The sequence below is a fragment of the Vulpes vulpes genome, chromosome 4 (assembly GCF_048418805.1).
Source record: "Vulpes vulpes isolate BD-2025 chromosome 4, VulVul3, whole genome shotgun sequence".
Taxonomy (NCBI): domain Eukaryota; kingdom Metazoa; phylum Chordata; class Mammalia; order Carnivora; family Canidae; genus Vulpes; species Vulpes vulpes.
This window is the reverse complement of record NC_132783.1, coordinates 87,058,080-87,076,008: the sequence shown is the minus strand read 5'-3', so window position 1 is coordinate 87,076,008 and position 17,929 is coordinate 87,058,080. Positions and strand designations below refer to the sequence as shown.

At 50.5% G+C, this 17,929-nt stretch overlaps 1 protein-coding gene across 33 annotated transcripts in view; it reads left to right on the top strand.

Moving 5' to 3' along the window:
- Nucleotides 1-17,929, top strand: part of KCNMA1 (potassium calcium-activated channel subfamily M alpha 1) — a 717,848-nt gene that overhangs the window by 107,932 nt on the left and 591,987 nt on the right. The window contains exon 2 of one of the 33 annotated variants that reach the window (XM_072756331.1): nucleotides 1,125-7,372. The exons of the other annotated variants lie outside the window; for them this stretch is intronic. Coding sequence (XP_072612432.1) covers nucleotides 1,125-1,226 — 102 coding nt within the window. The 3' untranslated portion in view covers nucleotides 1,227-7,372. Of the gene's footprint in view, nucleotides 1-1,124; nucleotides 7,373-17,929 lie in introns of those variants that run through there. 33 annotated transcript variants of the gene reach the window in all.

The following is a 17,929-nucleotide window of genomic DNA, read 5'->3' as shown; positions in this document are numbered from 1 at the left end:
GCTTAACCAATGGAGCCACCCAGGTGCCCTGGAGGGAACATTTTACATTGCCACTTGGAGATGTGACTGCCCCTTGATGGGACCCACGTTCATGTTTATGATATGAGCCACAAGGAAAGGAGTCTTAATGTGCTTTGATAGTAGATGCTGCTATTTAATGCATGAAGCTTAGTCAGAGGGAAGGTTTTGGGTTTATTACAGGAAATTAGAGCGCTCTGTGCAGGCAGTTCTGCAAGTTCAAAATGCCATCCAACGGGTTTGCTTAAACAGTTGGTTGCCCTGGGACCTGTTTCTTGTTCACTTGGCAGCTAGGCAGTGCTTGAGCCTTTGAAGGTCGCCTTTGGAGGGTACAGGCTGGATGGAGGCCCTAAGCCAGGCCCCCCAGACTCTGTCCCTGCCTGTACCGCTCCCCTGCCAGCTTGCTGGAGCCCTGCTCCTGGGCAGTGACAGCTGGGAGGTGTGGGTGAGGGGTTGTTGCTAAGAAAACGATCCCAGCTTGCCTTGTCTGACGTGTGTGTTTAAATTAGCATCTTTAACTGCAGTTCCCAACAGTTACTCAGTTTTGAAACTACTGGGATTTGGGGACAGGGGGTGGTGTTGAGGGGGAGGAGAGGTGATTTGAAAAGGCAAAACATTTGCAGGTGTTTTTTTTACGCAGTTAAATAGAGGGAAGACTATTAGACGGGGGAATGTCAATCTCAGGCATGGTTGCAGAACCCCTCTGTGGGTCATAGAAACCCTCTACTTTGCCCCAAGGGGCTAGCGGTGGCCCTGAGGAGTCCGTTAGAGTGGCTCATGGTCCACTTAGAGTCCTCAGGAGTCATGGTATTGCATAAGACTGTGCGGGGATATCCATCTACCCCAAGGCAAGAATGGTCAGGCGGTTGGGAATCTGGACGAGGTGCTGGGGTGGGTGTCCTTCACCTACCCAGTTACCTCTCCGAAGGGGCCAGGTGGAGATGGGACATCTAATAATAACGATGACAGTGCTAAAAATAGACAATGGTAATGCTCACATTTATTGGGCGCCTTCTGTGTGTCGGCGATGGAGCCGAGAGCGCCCCATCTTTTAACTTGCTCACAGCAGCTCACAGAACTGATTCTCTATTATCTGTTGTTTACAGATAACAGAACTGAGGCACCGAGAGAGGACAAGTAACCTGCCCCCAATCCCTGAAGCACTAAATGGCAGAGCTGGGGTTGAAATCCTGGTTTCCTGGCACTAGTGTGCATGCCTCTAACTTTGCATTTTGCTACCACCAGGCATAAGGCACCGGGAAACTGAGGAAACCAGATGAGAGCAAGAATGTGTAAGTGGAAGGCAGGAGGTGGGGCTTAGACAGATGTGCTACACTGAAGGGAGTGCCCCCCACTCCCCACCCCCCGTGGCTTTTTAAAGGTTGCCTTTGGAAGAGGATGAGACAAAGATGCTAGTCTCTCCGGACCTCAGGGCCTTTGCTTGTGCTGTCCTCTGTGTGTGGCTAACTAGGATCATTGTTCTGCCTTCTTTTTGTGTGCTGGCTCCATCTCATCTGTCATGTCTTAGTTTAAAGCCATGGGGACAGAGAAGCCTTTTGGACCATCCAATAACACTCATTCAGCAAATATTTATTGTGTATCCATACATATTATTCTAGGTACACAGCATACACTAGTGAACATATGTAAATCCCTGCCCGTGAGGAGCTTAGTTCTATTTGGGAGAGAGAGAAAATATGCAATAAACATAATATATAAGTAAAACTTTGTAGTGTGTGATTTTGCTGTTCTGTTTCAGCACCCCGTTTGCTTCTTTCAAAGCCCTTACCACATTTTGTAATGATTTTCTTTGTTTACTTGATCATTGTGTGCCTACCTCCCATATGGGGTAAGTCCCTTGGGGACGGGGACCTTGGGTGTCTTGGTCACCACTGGCTCCTAAGTGCCCAGCCCGGAGCCCGACATGCACTGGATGTTTAGTAAGTGTTCGTTGAGCAAATGAGCGAGAAGTGAAGCTCTTGGACTTTGGGGGGATAACTAGACTGAGGAGCTTGGAAGGATTTTCTGCAGCTGGGCCTTTAAAGATGTCTTCCAAGGCCAGGGTTTGTTGGGACAGATGATGTCCACGTGAACCCAGGGACCCTGGCTGAGCTGTGGTCTAAGCCTTTCCCTCAGGGCAGTCCTTGAGAAAGTCTCTTGGATGCTTTGAGGGCTGTCTCTTTAAAATGGAGATGATCCTGCCTTTTCCTCTCCGTTGAGGACAGTTAAGGGATTAGGCGGCTTCTGCCAGAAGCAGAGGACTGTGCGGTATGGGGTGACCTGCCCTGGGTGCCTCACATAGACGGGCTGAGGTACAGTGGGGGGCATGCCATTCTCACCTGCATTCTTGGGTTGGTGTGGGGACCAACGAGACCACATCATTATCAGTAGTAGTAAGGATTCAAATAGGAGCTAATGTTTAGGGAGTGCTGCTGTGCACGGACACCTTGCCAAGCCTTTGAAGGGCACCCTGTCATTCAGTCTTTACTAGTCCCTGTGTGATGTGGAAATTTGCTCAAGTGACTTACCCAAGGTCACACAGCTTGTGGAGCTTGGAACCCAACCCAAGCCAGTCCCAGACCTCACACTGTACACCCTCAGGCAAGTCTCTTGGCTTATTTTTAGTGTCCCCCAGCAGAAAGCTCTTACACTGTCAGAAGATTCTTCACTCGAGCCTTCGAACATATTTCCCATTCTGTGTTTCGCCAAGAAAGGCCTTTACTGCTGAGGTACTAGCAGAATTAATGTACTTTATAAGCGCTCGGGTTATTTATTGTTCTTGCTATTATTAATAGAAGCCAAAATAACTCAGTCTTTGGGTTAGGGAGGCAGCCAGAGGGAGCCGGGTGACCTTGGTTGGGATGTTAATACTCCTTTGCAGTCTCCTCTCGATTATCCAGGCTAATGGAATGGGAAGCAGTGCCCACAAATAGTCATAAAACAAGAAAATCAATTATGTGCTCAGTGGGGTGTTGACTGACAAGCAGGTACTAAGCCTTTTATGAGGCTGACCTTCAAACACGACTCCCTTCTCCGGTGAGCTTTTGGAAAGTGCGAGGTGGGAAACAGTCCATACTTTGCAAGGCAGGGATGGGGAAGCAGCTTTGTGCTTTGATCTCTGGGTAGAGACAGTGTACGGGGAGTGTCAGCAGCCCAGATGGGGCTAGTGATGTTTTTTCTTCTCCTAAAGCAACTTGGGTGATGGAGCAAGTTGCCTAGTTGCCTTAATCCACCCCCCCCCCACACACACATTTCATTTCGCGGGCTGGTGCGGCCCCGCAGAGAAAATGTCAACGCGCTGTCCCGGGCCAGGCTCAGGCCAAGGCCAGCGTGTCTTCGAGTTCTGCGGGGCTGACGTGGCGTGCAGCTTGAAGGGAATGGAAAGGTCATAGAGGCCTGGGACAAGGGAGCGGACGGAGCCAATGGCACCGTCCGGTAACATTATATGGAAGATGAAATTGTAGTGTGGAGCCGAGAGATGCCCGGCTGGGGAAAGAAAGCTCAGCATTTTCCATGATTAACTTTCTAATAGTAACCGTGTGTGTACAGCCGGCGCTTAGCAACGGGGAGCTGATCTTCACCGAGTGTGCACGAATACAAGGGCACGTGGCTGCTTACCATTGTTGGGTGTTCCCCTTTGTTTCTATCACCATCCAGGGGAGAGCCATCCGGGAGACCCGGCCACACCTGTCGCCCTTGACAGCAGAGGGGACAAGGCGGCCGAAGCTGTGTCCTTTGCCTGTTGAGGCGCCCCTCCCCGGGAACCCCAGGCCTCACGTGACCACAGAACTCCCTCATGGCTGCAAGTCATGAAGGAACCCATGCTTCGCGAGCTTACCCAGAAGCTGGGGCAGGGCTGGGACCAGCACCCCGCTCTTCTCCCCCGTTTCTGTCCTGTGCTCTGGAAAGCGGCCCTGTGCTTTCTCCCTTCTCCTTGGCCTCCTCCTCCAAAACCAACGCTTTGTCTTAGATTTGTCAGCGGTCCCCACGAAGAGAAACTATGGGTTCACGTTGGCATCGATGACTTCCTGTGTCGCCACTCAGCCCACTCTGAGGATTTGAGAAAAGGTGCCTGGGGAGGGCATCGTTTAACCCAAGGGAAAGCTGAAGGCAGGATTGCAGGCCCCGTGTGGCCTGTGGGGTGTTGGCCTGTTCTGGGTGCTAGGGATGCAGGGGTGACACCGACCCAAATCTTCTCTCCTTTTGGGCCGTATGTTACAGTGGGGGAGGCAGGAACGTAGTAGATCGAATGATAATTTACCTTCAGATATGTGTTTTAAGAATATGAGAGCAGGCTAAGAGGTAGTGGTGGCATGAGTGGGAAGGGGCATCTGTTTTACAATAGGTGGCTGCGCAAGGGCATGATGTGTCTACCGGAGCGATCACCGCGGGAATCGCATTGACCTGTCTGGAAAGAGAAACTGTGGAGAACCTCTGGGGGAACAGTGCTTTGGGCGTGTGGAATAGCAGCTGCGAAGCCTCTGGGGAGGGAGTGAGCTGGGCTGCTGGAGATCCCCTCCCCACTCTGCTTGACGGCCCCTTTCCTGCCTCCCTCCCTAGCTTTGTCTCTCCCGGGGAACCTGTCAGCATCCGATATACTTTGGATTTATACATTGCTTTGTGGCTTTGGCTTGTGGTCTGCTTCCCTGGCTGCAGTGTCCCTGTTGCCCAGAAGGATGTCTGGGAGGTAGTGATGCTCAGTACCTTCTTGTCAGAGGAGGAAATGGATGGAATCCTGTGTTTGGAGCCAGTGAGCAAAGTGGACCGTGAAGATGTGACCGGCAGGGTAGGCAGGAGTCAGAGCATGCGGGGGGCGGAGGAGAGGCTGAGAACACTCCGCAGGTATTTGTACCGTTGTCTCACAGCCTGCTATATGGGGTGGGCAGGGAATAAGCCTCTGGCCCCAGGAGCCCCAGCTCAGCCAAGAGACCATCTGGTCATCATATGTCCGAGGCATGGTGCTCCCAGAAGCTGAGATGTTCTCATTAGATGTGTAGCCAGTGAAAAAGCACCCACATTGCCCTAATGACATGTTTGCTTTCCAGAATCTTCAGGGAATCCAGATCTATATGTTCAGTCCTGGTGCAAAACCACCAGGAGCCTGGCCTCCTTCTGAGGGACACTGGTGACCCCATCCCTGGGGAGCCTGAGGCACCCATGCTCGGTGTTGGCCCATTTTCCTGGGGCTGCTTTGATTGTCTGGTTGCTGCTCTGTAGTTGTCTTCTGGTCCTTCCATGGAGGAGGCCTGGGTTCTAGTTCCATAGTTCCATGGTGTCCTGTCCAATACAGCCTCATCAGGCCAGGCAGCAGGCAGCAGAGGGAGGAATTCTTGTGGAAGACCCAAGGGCACTGGCCACCTGGTCCCCATCTCTGCCTCTCCAGCTGGAGGCTGCACCAGGGAGAGGAAGCACCAGCACCGTCTCCCACCAGCACACTTTTTCTGCGTTCACAGATGTGTAGATGCACACAGGTGCACACCTGCATACACCCACATGTGGTGCCTGCCTCCCCTCCCTCGCCATGTTTTTACACGTCCCCATGAACATTCTCGCCCCTTGGCCCCTGCCCCCCGCTCAGGCCCACCTGCTTCCACTCCGCCATCATACACATTTGCTCACACACCACACACCTGTAGCTCCCGAAACATGCCTCCACCCCTCAGCCCACCTCTATGCACTCAAGACACTCACTGCCCCCCTGGCTCCCCTCACCTGGTACCTCCTCATCACCTCCTCTTACATTTACACAAGAGGGATTCTTGCCCTTTGTGGGCTTAGAAGTATGATGGGGTGTGAGAGGTGGAAAGTTGTGCAAGTGTCTTGCTTACTGACACCAGAGGAGGGGGGTGGAGACGGGTCTGAGCTGCTTCTCGGCAGGTACGGGACTCACAGTGGGACTCACAGTGGGCAAACCAGAAAGAAAGCAGACACAGGCTCTGATGTCTCGGGTTACGCTCTAGGGGTGGAGCAGGCCATACACAGGATAATTAGGCCAACACGATGTGTCAGATAGTGATGGGGCAATAGGACAAATGAAGGAAGGACAGGGAACGAAGTGATGAGGAGGGCGCTCTTTCCTACAGGGCAGTGAGACAAACTCTTCTGGAAGATGAGCTTTGAGTGGCGGGTGTCTTCAGAGCACCGTGGGAGGGAGGAACAGCAAGTGCAGAGGTGTGGAGAGGCGGGTGGGGGGCAGGGGTGTGGCTGTGGGTGTGGATAATGGGGAGTTGGTTGGGGAGTCCTTCCGATGGAGGCTTCTTAAACATCCGTCATCCCCAAAAGATGGTGATCCCCTGAGGCCGCTGGATGGGTGGGGTTCATCTCCATGGTCTTGTGTGCTTGACCCCGCGGGGTGCTTGGCACCGATGGGTGCTCTGAAAATGCTTGCCCCTTGACACGTTGCTTGGTTCAGTTCTACACAGAACTTCTTCCGTGTTCCAAGATACCTGTGCTGGCCACTGGGGCTGATGGGATGTAAAGAGCCAGCCCTCCCCTTGAGGAGCTCCCGGCTGGGGAGGCGGCCAGCCACATGCACGAATGCTGAGTGGCCCCTGAGAGGGATGTGCCGGGGCTGGTGCACCTGAGGCCTGGCGAGTGGCCCTGAGTAGGGACGGCTCTGTGGAGAAGCTGATTCCTGATCCGTATCTTCAGGAAGAAGAGGAATGAGCCCAGGGTGAGAGGGAGGAGGAGGAAAGAGATACTGCAGGAAAGGGGTGAGTGACAAGGATTAGGGAAATGACACCCTCCTGCGTGGTGTATGGTGCTGGGTACCCAGCAGTTGGGAGCTCCAGGAGTGCCATCTGCTCTTGCCTTCATGCTCTGCTTGTGCTGGGCCAAGAAGACAGCAAGACAGGGCCCAGATGCTTCACCCTCGAGTTGATGCTGTCATGGGGGCAAGCCCTGTGGCTGCGTGGCCGCTTCCCTGATCCCCATGACTGAGAATACCTGCAAGACCTGACTTACCTATTCTCTGTTTCTCTTGGTCATCTTCCTGGTCCCCTCAGGGTGCTGGGAGCCACATTCCCTGGCTCATCAGTCAAGCCTCCCCCTCTGGCTGGTGCTGCTGTTTGAGAGGCAGGCCAGGAAGGCCTCCGTGGGTACGGAGCAGAGAGGGATGGAATCCTCTGAATGTGCTCTCCAGAAACCAGTCACATCACCCTCGCTTTCAGAGGGGACAGGCTGGTGGTCCCCAAGTGTACTTGGATTGGCCTGTGTGGTTTTAAAATTCCATTTTGCGGGTTTTTCAATTCTTTTCTATTTTTTTTTTTTTTTGCATTAATTGCCTACATTTACAAAATGGGAAGTTTGGGATTAAGATAAACAACAGCTGGGTTTCTAACTTTTCTTGAAAAAAAAAAAAGGGTTAAAGACAGACCTTTGTAGGCCTGGGTCTCCTCATGGTGACGATCAGCTGGGCAGAGTTGTGGCCCTTGCTGTGGACAGTCCCTTACTTACCATAGCGGCCTGGTTGCAGTGGGCACATCAGCTTGGAGCCCCTCTGCCCCTTTTTTTGCATTTAGGAAATAAACATAGTTTTGTGTTTCTGCAAGTTCTCAGGGATGGCTTTTGAGTCCTTAAACTCTTCTGGATCATTCTCATTCTCAACTAGAAGCCAGTAGGGTGAAGCCCCCCTCTGTTTTCATTTGCTTCAGGAGAGCTGGGTGTCACTGTCTGGCAGAAATAATGGGGAGGGGCACCTGGGTGGCTTAGTTAGGCATCCGACTCTTGATTTCGGCTCAGGTTATGATCTCAGAGTTATGAGATCCAGCCCCTCATGGGGCCTCTATGCTCAGTGGGGAGTCCACTTGGGACTCTCCCTCTCCCTCTGCCCCTGCCCCATTCGCATAGGCTCTCTCTCTCTCTCTCTCTCTCAAATAAATGGATACATCTTTAAAGAAAAAAAAAGAAAAAGAAAAAAAAAAGAAAGAAATAAAGGGAAGATGTGGGGGTGGGCAGGCCCTAGGTGGCATTGTTGGAAGACACAGGCCACATTGCCCGGCTTCCAGATGTGGGTAAAGAGGTAGAAGGCCTGAAGCCCTCTGGAAACCTCAAAGGCTGAGCATGGAGAGCTCATGAATGCAGAGGGCAGGGACACGGCCAGGCCTCCTTTTCTCTACCCTCATTGCCCTGCTTCACCATCACCCAGGCTACTCCCTGAGCCAGATCCTCGGGGAGTTTTTATAGAAAAAAAGAAGGTATGATTGATATGGTCAGGGTCTAATTAGATGGTGATCCCTTCCCAGTGGGTCCCCTTTAGCCTCTGGGCTGCACAGGGCCATTTCCAGACAGTGGAAAGCCTTGGGGTGGGTTGAGAGGGGGCACTGGGAACTTGCCTCTTGAGTCTTTACTGAAGTGGGGAATCATGTTCTGTTTTCTCACCTCTGCTCCCTACTCTGAGGAGACTGAACTCACACCACCTGGGCAAGCTGCTTTGATGGGGCCACATGTGGATTAGGATCAGATGACCACCTGGGGAATGTGCCAGCTGGGCAGCCAGGACAGAGTGATTTGCTTCCCTTTGCCAGTACTTTCCAAGGTCCGGTGTTTGCCTGCAGCTTCTGGCGAGGCCTGGCCTACCTCTGAGGGCAGCTCAGCACACACTTGGGCTCAGAAGTCTGCAAGGTGGCACAGCCAGGCCCTCCGGACCTTGAGCAAGGCCTGATGCACCAGGGCAGGCTGGGGGGAGCCACATGCTGCCAGCCACTGATGGTGGTGGGGAGGCTCCAGGCCCAGGTGCCAGGCGGGTAAATTGATTTTTCAGCCTGCGGAACTTCTAAAGATAGGCTTGGGTGGTGCTCTGCTGGCACCGGGAGTGATGGGCCATCTGTGAATCACAGGCCCGCCCGCTGCGGGAGTGCAGGCCCGGGGCAGGCAGTGCTGCAGTGAGAAGGACCCAGATGCATGAGGGGAGGGCCAGTGCAATGAGGGTGACTCATCCCAGGCCACCCGCAAGGGGGGGCTTTGCTGCCTGGCTCCGGGAGGACTGCATCCGCCTGTAATTTACGTGGTTCCTATGACTGGTTGGAGCAGATAAAGCACAAACCGAGTAGATGAACGTCAGTGCCATTTGTGCTTCTCTGGCCTGCAAGCCTCACCTAGTTAAGAAAACAGTTTGCTTGGTTCATTTCTTAAATCACCACTTGGAGTCCCTCCGTGTTTACTCTGAATTGCCCATCCCCCTACTTTTACCCTGTTTTCTTTGAATTATTTGGCTGGCTCTTTTGGGTACTTGTGACACTTTCATGCAGCACTCTACAGTTTGCAAAGTAGGCATCCCACATTTATTGAGCTCCTTCTAGGCGCTGGACAAATGCTGGCGAAGCAGCAGTGACTGGGCAGGCACTTGGTGCTCGCTCTCAGGGAGGCAGAGAGCTTGTTGCTATCATCTAGGAAGACAACAGTGTGAGAGGCTCCTGAGGGTTTCTTTGTGATGGGGAGAAAGGCCTCTTCGAGGAGGAGACATTTATCCAGAAAGGAAGCTAGTTGGGCAGAAATTTGGGGGAAGAGCATTCCAGGCAGTGGGAATGGCTGGTGTACACCCCCCCACCGAGGTAGGAATAAGCTGGCTTATTTCCAAAATAGCAAAAAAGCCACTCTGAACAGAGTTTAGGGCATGGAGGGGAAAGTGCTACAACAGGAGGCTGGCATTTCTTGTAGGGCACGATAGGCAATGGTGTAGAGTCTAGATTTCCTCCTCAGTGCAATGGAGTGTTGTCAAAGGGCTTTACGTAGCCATGCATGTGACGTGATGGACCTTTGTAAAAGTTTGCTTTTGCAGCAGTGAGGCCAGGCAGTGAGGGCAGGAGTAGAAGCAGAAGTGCCCGTTAGGAGGGCTACTGCATTTTTCCTGGTGAGAGTTAAGGGTGCAACCATGGCTTGGACTCTGAGGCTTAGATCAGATAATACTGCCTCAAGCCTTAGAGGAGTCCCATTAGAGACAGAGGAAGAAACAGAGGTTCAGAGGGTACCAATGACTTGTCCTGTGGCCAGCCATCGGTATGGTGAACAGTTGCAACCAGAGCCCCAAGTTTAAGGACTTGCATATTATCTTCACCTCAGCATGGTGTCTGAGAGGCCGCCTGCCTCCCTCTCACATGGCGTGATGCTGGGATGTGAGGTGAGGGCAGTCCTTGTGGGTCCTTGTATCCTTTTGTTCTGGCTGCTGTAACAAATACCCCAGTCTGGGGATGTTAAACAACAGACATTTCTTGCCTCCTAGTTCTGGAGGCTGGAAGTCAAGGTGTCGGCAGGATTGCACCCTTCTTCTTCTGTTTTTAAAATATTTTATTTATTCATGAGAGACACAGAGACATAGGCAGAGGGAGAAGCAGGCTCCTTGCAGGACCCTGGGATCACACCTTCAGCTGAAGGCAGATGCTTAATCACTGAGCCACCCAGGTGCCCCGGGTTGCTTCCTTCTGAAGCCTCTCTCCCTGGCTTGTAGCTGGCCACTTTCTCCTGGCGTCTTCACCTGGCTTTCCCTTTGTACCTGGATGCATCCTAATCTCTTCTTCTGAGGTGTCTAATGACCGCACTTTAATGACCTCACTTTAGCTTAATCACCTCTCTAAAGACCCCGTCACCACATAGGATCATCTTTGGATGATCGTACTAGGGGTTCAGACTTCTATATATGAATTTTGTGGGGGATGCAATTCAGCTCCTCCCAGTCTGTTTCCTTGGCATGAAGTTCATGCATGGTGACACTTTGGTTTGTCTCCAGGACGATGACCACTGGGAGCAGGTATTTGCAGGTGGCCGTGTGCAGGAGTCCAGTGCCACAAGTGTGGGAGGGGTCCACAAGGAGGTCCACAAGGAGGGCAAGTGTACTTTGTGCAAGGCGATGAGTGGGAGAAGGAGTGACAATAGCATCTGCCCTAGTCACTGACTTTAAGGTGTCCCCTGACAGCACACAGATTATGAGCTGCTTCCTAGATCAGGTGTTTAAATAACAAAGTAATTGAAAAAGAACAGCTAGTATTTACTGAGCACTTACCGAGTGCCAGGCCCTCTCACTAGCATCCTGCATGCTGGGATGCATGCTTTCAGAAATTCTGTGAACTGGGAGATGAGGAAACTACATCTTAGAAGGTTTTAGTAACTTGTCGGTGCTTATTTCCAGGTAACTGTGGAGCAGGGATATGCAGAGGTGCTCTTTCTGATTCCAGAATCTGATTAGCTAACTACTATGACGTGCTTCTTTTGAGAACTTGTCCCAGAAGAGAATGGAAGTTTTCAGTTCTAGTTAGACTTGATTTCTGTGGTGTTGCCGGAGGTACAGTTGACCCTTGATCAGTGCAGAGGTTGGGATGCCAATGCCCTGCAGCCAAAAATCCATGCATAACTTTTGATTTTCCCCAAACTTAATACTAATAGCCTACCATTGACTGGTAGACTCACCAATAACATGAAGATTTGATTAACAGTGATTTTGTATGTTACATGTATTTTATACTGTGTTCTTACCATGAGGTAAGCTATAGAAAATGTTAAGAAAATCACAAGGAAGAGAAAATATGTTTACAGTCCTGTACTGTAGAAAATTCTGTGTATAAGTGGATCCATGCTGTTTAAACCCATGTTGTTCAAGGATTAACTATATACACATTTCATCTATGTCCTGTGTTAACCTTGTAGGTGTGGAGGGTTTTTTTTTTTTAAGTTTTATTTATTTATTCATGAAAGACACACACAGAGAGAGGCAGAGACACAGGCAGAGGGAGAAGCAGGCTCCATGCGGGGAGCCCGATGTGGGAATCAATCCCAGGACTCCGGGACCCCAGGATTATGCCCCGAGCCAAAGTCAGATGCTCAACCACCAAGCCATCCAGGCATCCCAAGGTTTGTTTGTTTGTTTTACTACCTATTTTAATGTTTGGAAAGGTGGGGTTTTTGGATCAAGAAGCATCACCTGGGAATTTGTTAGAGATGCAGTTCCTGCCTTGGATTTCCTCAATCAGACACTGAGGCTGGTATCAGTTTGGCCCTTTCTGGTTTAACAAGCCCTCCAGGTTCTCATGCTTGCTAAATTTTGAGACCACTGGCTCACTTCAGTTTCAACATACAAGCATGTGCATGGAGAAACCCAAGGCTGGATGTCCAGATTTCAGGACTGTACATGGGATGAGGGACAGAGCAGCATCTCTCAGAGTCAGTTGCATGGGACGCGAACAGGTGTTATGCCAAAAAGGCCCCGGTTGACAGTAGATTTCTCTATTGCAGACTTTTAATATGGTGATGATTGTTTTGCTTTTTTGGGAGATAGCAATGTTTGTATTTCCCCAACTTATCTGACTGTTAAATTCCTTTTGTGGGGAGCAAATACCAGGACTAATGTTTGTGAAACACTGCAGTCCGTAGGGATCTCTGGGGGAGATACAAATGATCAAATTGGGATCTTCATCATAATGAGTTTTAATCAAATCAGTTGTGTTTGCTAATAGGTATGTTGTGTTCCCTCCCATGGCAGAAGCTGTGAGCAATCCCAGAAATGAACAGCGATCGTTATTTATCAAACACCTGCTTCCTGGCAGGCACAGTGCAAGGCCCTACAACTCTAAGGGGTTGATATCCTTAGTCCCATTTGGCAGATGAAAAACGGAGGCACAGAAAGGCAAACTTGCCAGGCTTTTGGCAGGTAGATGGTGGAACTGGGATCATACTCCATGACTCGGTGATCCCCACATCTCTTCTCTTTCTACTTCTGTATCTCCTCGTGGAGCTTGGAGAGGGAGACGGGGCACTCGGGGAACAGAGGACCAGACCCATGGACATTGCACTGTGACATGGTAGTGTGCTGTGCTCCGGGCAGGAGGATGATGTGAGCCAGTCCCCAGCGCAGTTTAAAAAAGCGACATTGTTTTTCTGATTATAAACATATAACACGTACTCCTGGTAGGAAACTCTGAAAACACGTAAATGTATACCCATTAAAATGGCTATTAGCCCCAATCCAGAAAATAACAAGTGTGGGGGGATGTAGAGAAATTGGAACCTTTGTGCCTTTCTGGTGGGACTGTAACGTGGTGCAGCTGCTGTGGAAAACAGTATGGCAGTTGCTTGAAAAATTAAACATAGAATTACCATAGGATCCTGCCCTTTCACTATTGGATGTACACCAAAAAGAAATGAAAACAAGGAGTTGAACAGATATATGTACACTCGTCTTCATAGCAGCCTTATTCACAGTAGCCAAAAGGTAGAATCATCCCAAGTGTCCACTGATTGAAGAATGGGTAAATACACACTGGAAAATTATTCAGCCTTTTTTAAAAAAAGATATTTATTTTATTTGAGAGAAAGAAAGAGAGAGTGAGAGAGAGCGTGAGAGAGAGCACGTGAGGGAGCAGTGGGGAAGAGCAGAGGGGGAGGGAGAGAATCTCAAGTAGACTCCGCACTGAGTGTGGAGCCCAGTGTGGGGCCCGAGCTCATGGCCCTGAGATCACGACCTGAATTGAAACTGAGAGTCAGACACTGAACCAACTGGGCCACCCAGGCGCCCCTATTATTCAGCTTGTTTAAAAGGAGAGAAATTCTGACACTTGCTACAACATGGATGAACCTTCACATTATTACGCTCTGCGAAAGAAGCCAGTTCCAAAAATACCGTATGGTTCTACTTTTATGAGAGACCTAGAGTATTTACATTCAGGGAGACAGCAAGGGAAGCGTGGCTGCCTGGGGTGGTATGGGGAGACTGTTTAGTGGGTGCAACATGTCAGATTGGGGCGATGAAGAAGTGCCTGAGATGGATAGTGATGCTGGCTGCACAGCGCTGTGAATAGACAGTTCCGCCACAGAACTGTACGCTGCAGGTTGTTCCAGGGGCGTATATTTTGTGTTATGTGTATCTTACCTCAGGTATTTTAAAAGTATAGCAATGAAAGTAACTGTTCCATCCCAGAGATAATTGCTGTCAATATTTGGATACATGGCCTATCATTCTTTCCTCTATGCATTTAGACACACACATAGATCTTTTCCCATGTCATCAATAATTTGTTGAAAGTGTCTTTTTAAAAAAAATTATTTATTTTAGAGAGAGCAACTGAGCAAGTGAGGGGAAGGCGGTGGGGGTGGGGGGGAGAGAGAATCTCAGATTCCCTGCTGAGCGTGGAGCTGACGCAGGGCTCAACCTCACAAGCCTGAGGTCATGACCTGAGCTGAGACCGAGACGCAGACACTTAACTGACTGAGCCACCCTGGCGCCCCAAATACGTGCTCTTTAGTGATGCCCCTTAGTTCCTCAAGTAGATGCGCTGCAGTCTGTTTCACCATCTCCCTGTTGTTGGTTCTGCACACTATTTCTCATTTTTCACTGTTTTAGGCAATGCTGTAGTTAAGATCTGTATATGTCCATTTTTATTCACACCACAGCTTGTTTCCTTAGGACAGACTCCTAGAAGTGGAATTTGCTGGGCCAGAAGGTGCATGTTTTTAAGATTCTCTGTGCGCACTGCCAAATTGCCTTCCAGAAAGGTCATGCAGCTTTCATGCAGTCCCACCAGAAGTGTGTGAGAAAGAGTGTCTTTTTTCATCACCTTCCCTACAGGGAGCCTAGAGGATGCAGAAGAAGAAGGAGCAAGGTAGCCTGGTCCCTTCCCTTCCCAGAGCTGGATCTCAGCCCACGCAGTTTTCTTTCGGGCAGTCAGTGGGTGCCTGTTTAGCCAGCCAGGGACGGGGCTGATGAGTGCTCTGGCCAGCCCGGGGTTCGGAGCCTGCCTGCAGGAAAGAACAGCCAGTTCAGGGATAATCCCTTGATATTGGCGCTCTGGTTCCAGTCTGGAGATTTTTTATCCGGCTGATTGCCAGTCCAGCTTTGGGCAGTCGGCTGAGCTGCTCAGGCGGGGTTCCCTGAGCTTCGGGAGTTGGCCCTTAGACCTCATTTCAGGGGGAGACCTTTGAGAGTCTCTGTGTTGCTCTCCTCCAGGGTACCCTGATTGAACAGTTGAAGTGGGGAGAAAATAGTGCCTCCTTCCTAACAGGCATTCTTCTCTTCCACGGGACTGAAACTAAGTTGCAGGAATAGGTGCTTCCCTGTGGTCCCTGGTAGAGCCTCTCCCTTTTGAATGAAAAAAAAAATTAATGTAGAGGCTGCAAAGCATTTTCTATTTTTGAAAATTATTTATTTTTTTTTTTGGTGGATCGTAGAAACAAATGTTTGCTTGCTCTCGCCCGTTTGGGAAATAGTGTGCTGCTCTTCATTCTGAGCGGGCAAAATAAACACAGGTTTGGAATGAATGGCCTGTTCCTCTGGAATTAAGCTCTGCCGGTGGTGGGAGGGGCTGTGAGCCCCGAGCCTGGGACTCAGCGGAAGGCTCTGGAAGGAAGACTTGTCTCCTTCTCTCTTTCTGGCTCCTTCTCCCTCCCTCCCTCCCTCCCTCCTTCCCTTTCTCTCTCTCTCTCTCTCTCTCTCCCACACACACACATTTAAAAGCTTCCCCTCTGTGTCTGTCTGTCTGTCTCTCACACACATGCACAAGCTCCTTGGGAACCTCAACTCTGTGGCCTTAGTTTCTTTCTGGCGTAGGATACCCTGACAAGGTCCCCTGAAGATTCTTTCTGATTTTGGACTAATTCTCGAAAGGACGTGTTTTGCGGGCTCTCACGGTACCCGGAGGAGTGGGACGCCCTTGAGCTGTACCCCTCAGGTGTGGGGAGGATGAGAGGAAGCAGGATGAGGCATGGGCCTGATGGTGAGGGTCCGACCGAGGAGGCACACTGTTGATGGTTTCAGAACTTTCAGAAGAAAGCCTGGTTAGCTAGCTCTACACGTGAGCCAGTGGGGTTAAAGTCACCAAGGAGGGATGGGGGAGCCATGGTACCATTCTCTAAGAGGAGAGAGAGAGAGAGAGAGAGAGAGAGAGAGAGAGAGAGAGAGACTCTCTCTCACAGGGGCCATGGTTTCAGGGCCCGGCTTTCCCTGTCCCTTTTCTAGTCTGTTGCCAGATGCTGATGGTTCTTGCTATTATTGCCCGCGTGCATTTGCCCTCTCCACTGCTGCTGCCTCTGGTCCACTTCAGCCTTCCATTGCTGCTTGCTTGGACCACTGCAGTAGACTTCCAGCTGGCTGCCCGACTCTCTCCTTTCTGATCAGTTCTACCTCTGACTGCCCAGTTACATGTTCTAAATGTTAGCCGAATATTTCAATTTCCTCATCAAATATTTTTTTCATGGCTTCTAATTAGCTGGAGGAAAAGAGAAAGTCCAGATATATATATATATTTTTCTTGGCGTTCAGAGATCTCCATATCTCTTCCCTGTCTTCCCTTTATGTCTCTGGGTGGCAGCCCACAAAACTACTCTCTGTCCCTGCCTCATGTGGTAGTCCATTTTATCCTTTCTGGTTTTTTTTTTTTTTTTTTTTTTGGTCTGTGTACTCTTAGGTCTCATTCATTCTTCATAGCCTGGGGCCAAATCCTCTTCTTCCAGGATGCTCCAACGAGAAGTAATCTCTCCTCTACTCAGCATACTCCTCCCCTGTTCCCTGTCTTAAAGCCCTGAATTTTTGTACATTCTGTTAGAGTTTCTTGACTGCTGCTCTTGTCTCCTCAGTCTTTGCAGACCTTGGCTTCACCGCTGAGTGCCGGCGTTGCCAGGGTGCGGCACCTTGCACGTTGCACACGGCAAATATGCAGCAGTAGCTGATGAAGAAAACGAATAAATGATCCGGGCTTTTCGGTGGTGTTCAGCCTGTGTTTTCACCCTGTCCTGTTTGCCCTCCCCTCACTCGCACTTGGTTCCTGCTGGTGAGCAGCTTGCAACCCAGGTACCGCTTCACTGAAACACGCTCGTGTGTTTCCAGGCACGTAGCAAGGGGTAGCAGGTTAGTGATTCATGAGTAGGTGGAGAAGGTGATTGCCTTGAGAGCTGCTGACTCAGCCACCAGCCGCTAACCTGGGGCTCCTCTGGGCAATGAATCAATGAGTGGATGGTATGAATGAACAGATGGCCACAGACTCTCAGGGGACCCGGGTCTCTTGGATCTGTGCTTCCCAGCTTTACAAGTACACAGCCCGGGGCCGCATGGGGAGTGCTGGAAGCCTCTGTATCAACACGGCATGTTTTCCTTCAGAACTAGTTCCTTTTGGAGGTTTGGGAATAAATATTCTTTAATATTCGATCAGAGTTATCAGGGGAGAAATGCAAATAATGCTTGCATTTTAAAAGATGAAATGTAACAAGTTAAAGAAGCTTCCTGCCTGCTGAAGGCATGCTTCAGGTTCCCACCCAGGCTCCCCTGGGTAGGAGGGAGGTGGGTGTTCACTCTTCTCACCCTCAGGGGCTGTGATGGAAAGGTCTGCAAGGATCTGGGCTAGTTCTATAGCTCCTGCCCCACCTGGTTGCTAGTTTCTCAGCACTTGCCTCCCTGCCCCATGGCCGATCTTAAGCAGGGTGTAGACTGTTAACTTGGAGATTTCACAGAGCTGGGTTCAAATCCCTCCAGCAGCATAGACGCTGTATCCGGAGGGCGATGGGGGGAGGGACACTCCCCCTCTGCCTTTCCAGAGGAGAGAGACATGAGTCCTGGAAACATTATAAGACTAAAAGGTACACATGGAATAAATTTCGTAGCTAGTGCAGTAGAAGCACCCGGGGATCAGTGGGAGAAACACACTCTTTCAGGCAGGAGTATAACCCACATGAGGGACAGTGGGGAGCACTTCAGCTGATGATGCTACTCAGTTATACCCCCTGGCGGAGTGACCCTCCAGTGCCACACCCCAGCAACCTGTGCTCTTGCCCCTCCCTGTACCCCCCATCATGATGAACTTGGTCTAGCTATGTGACCTTGGGCAGGTCACATGTCCACTCCCTTGGTGCCTCATTTGTTAAGTGACTGTCAACACCTGGTCCAGAAGGTTGTTGTAATCACAAGTCCTGCAAGAGGCCAGCAAAGATTTGGGGTCTG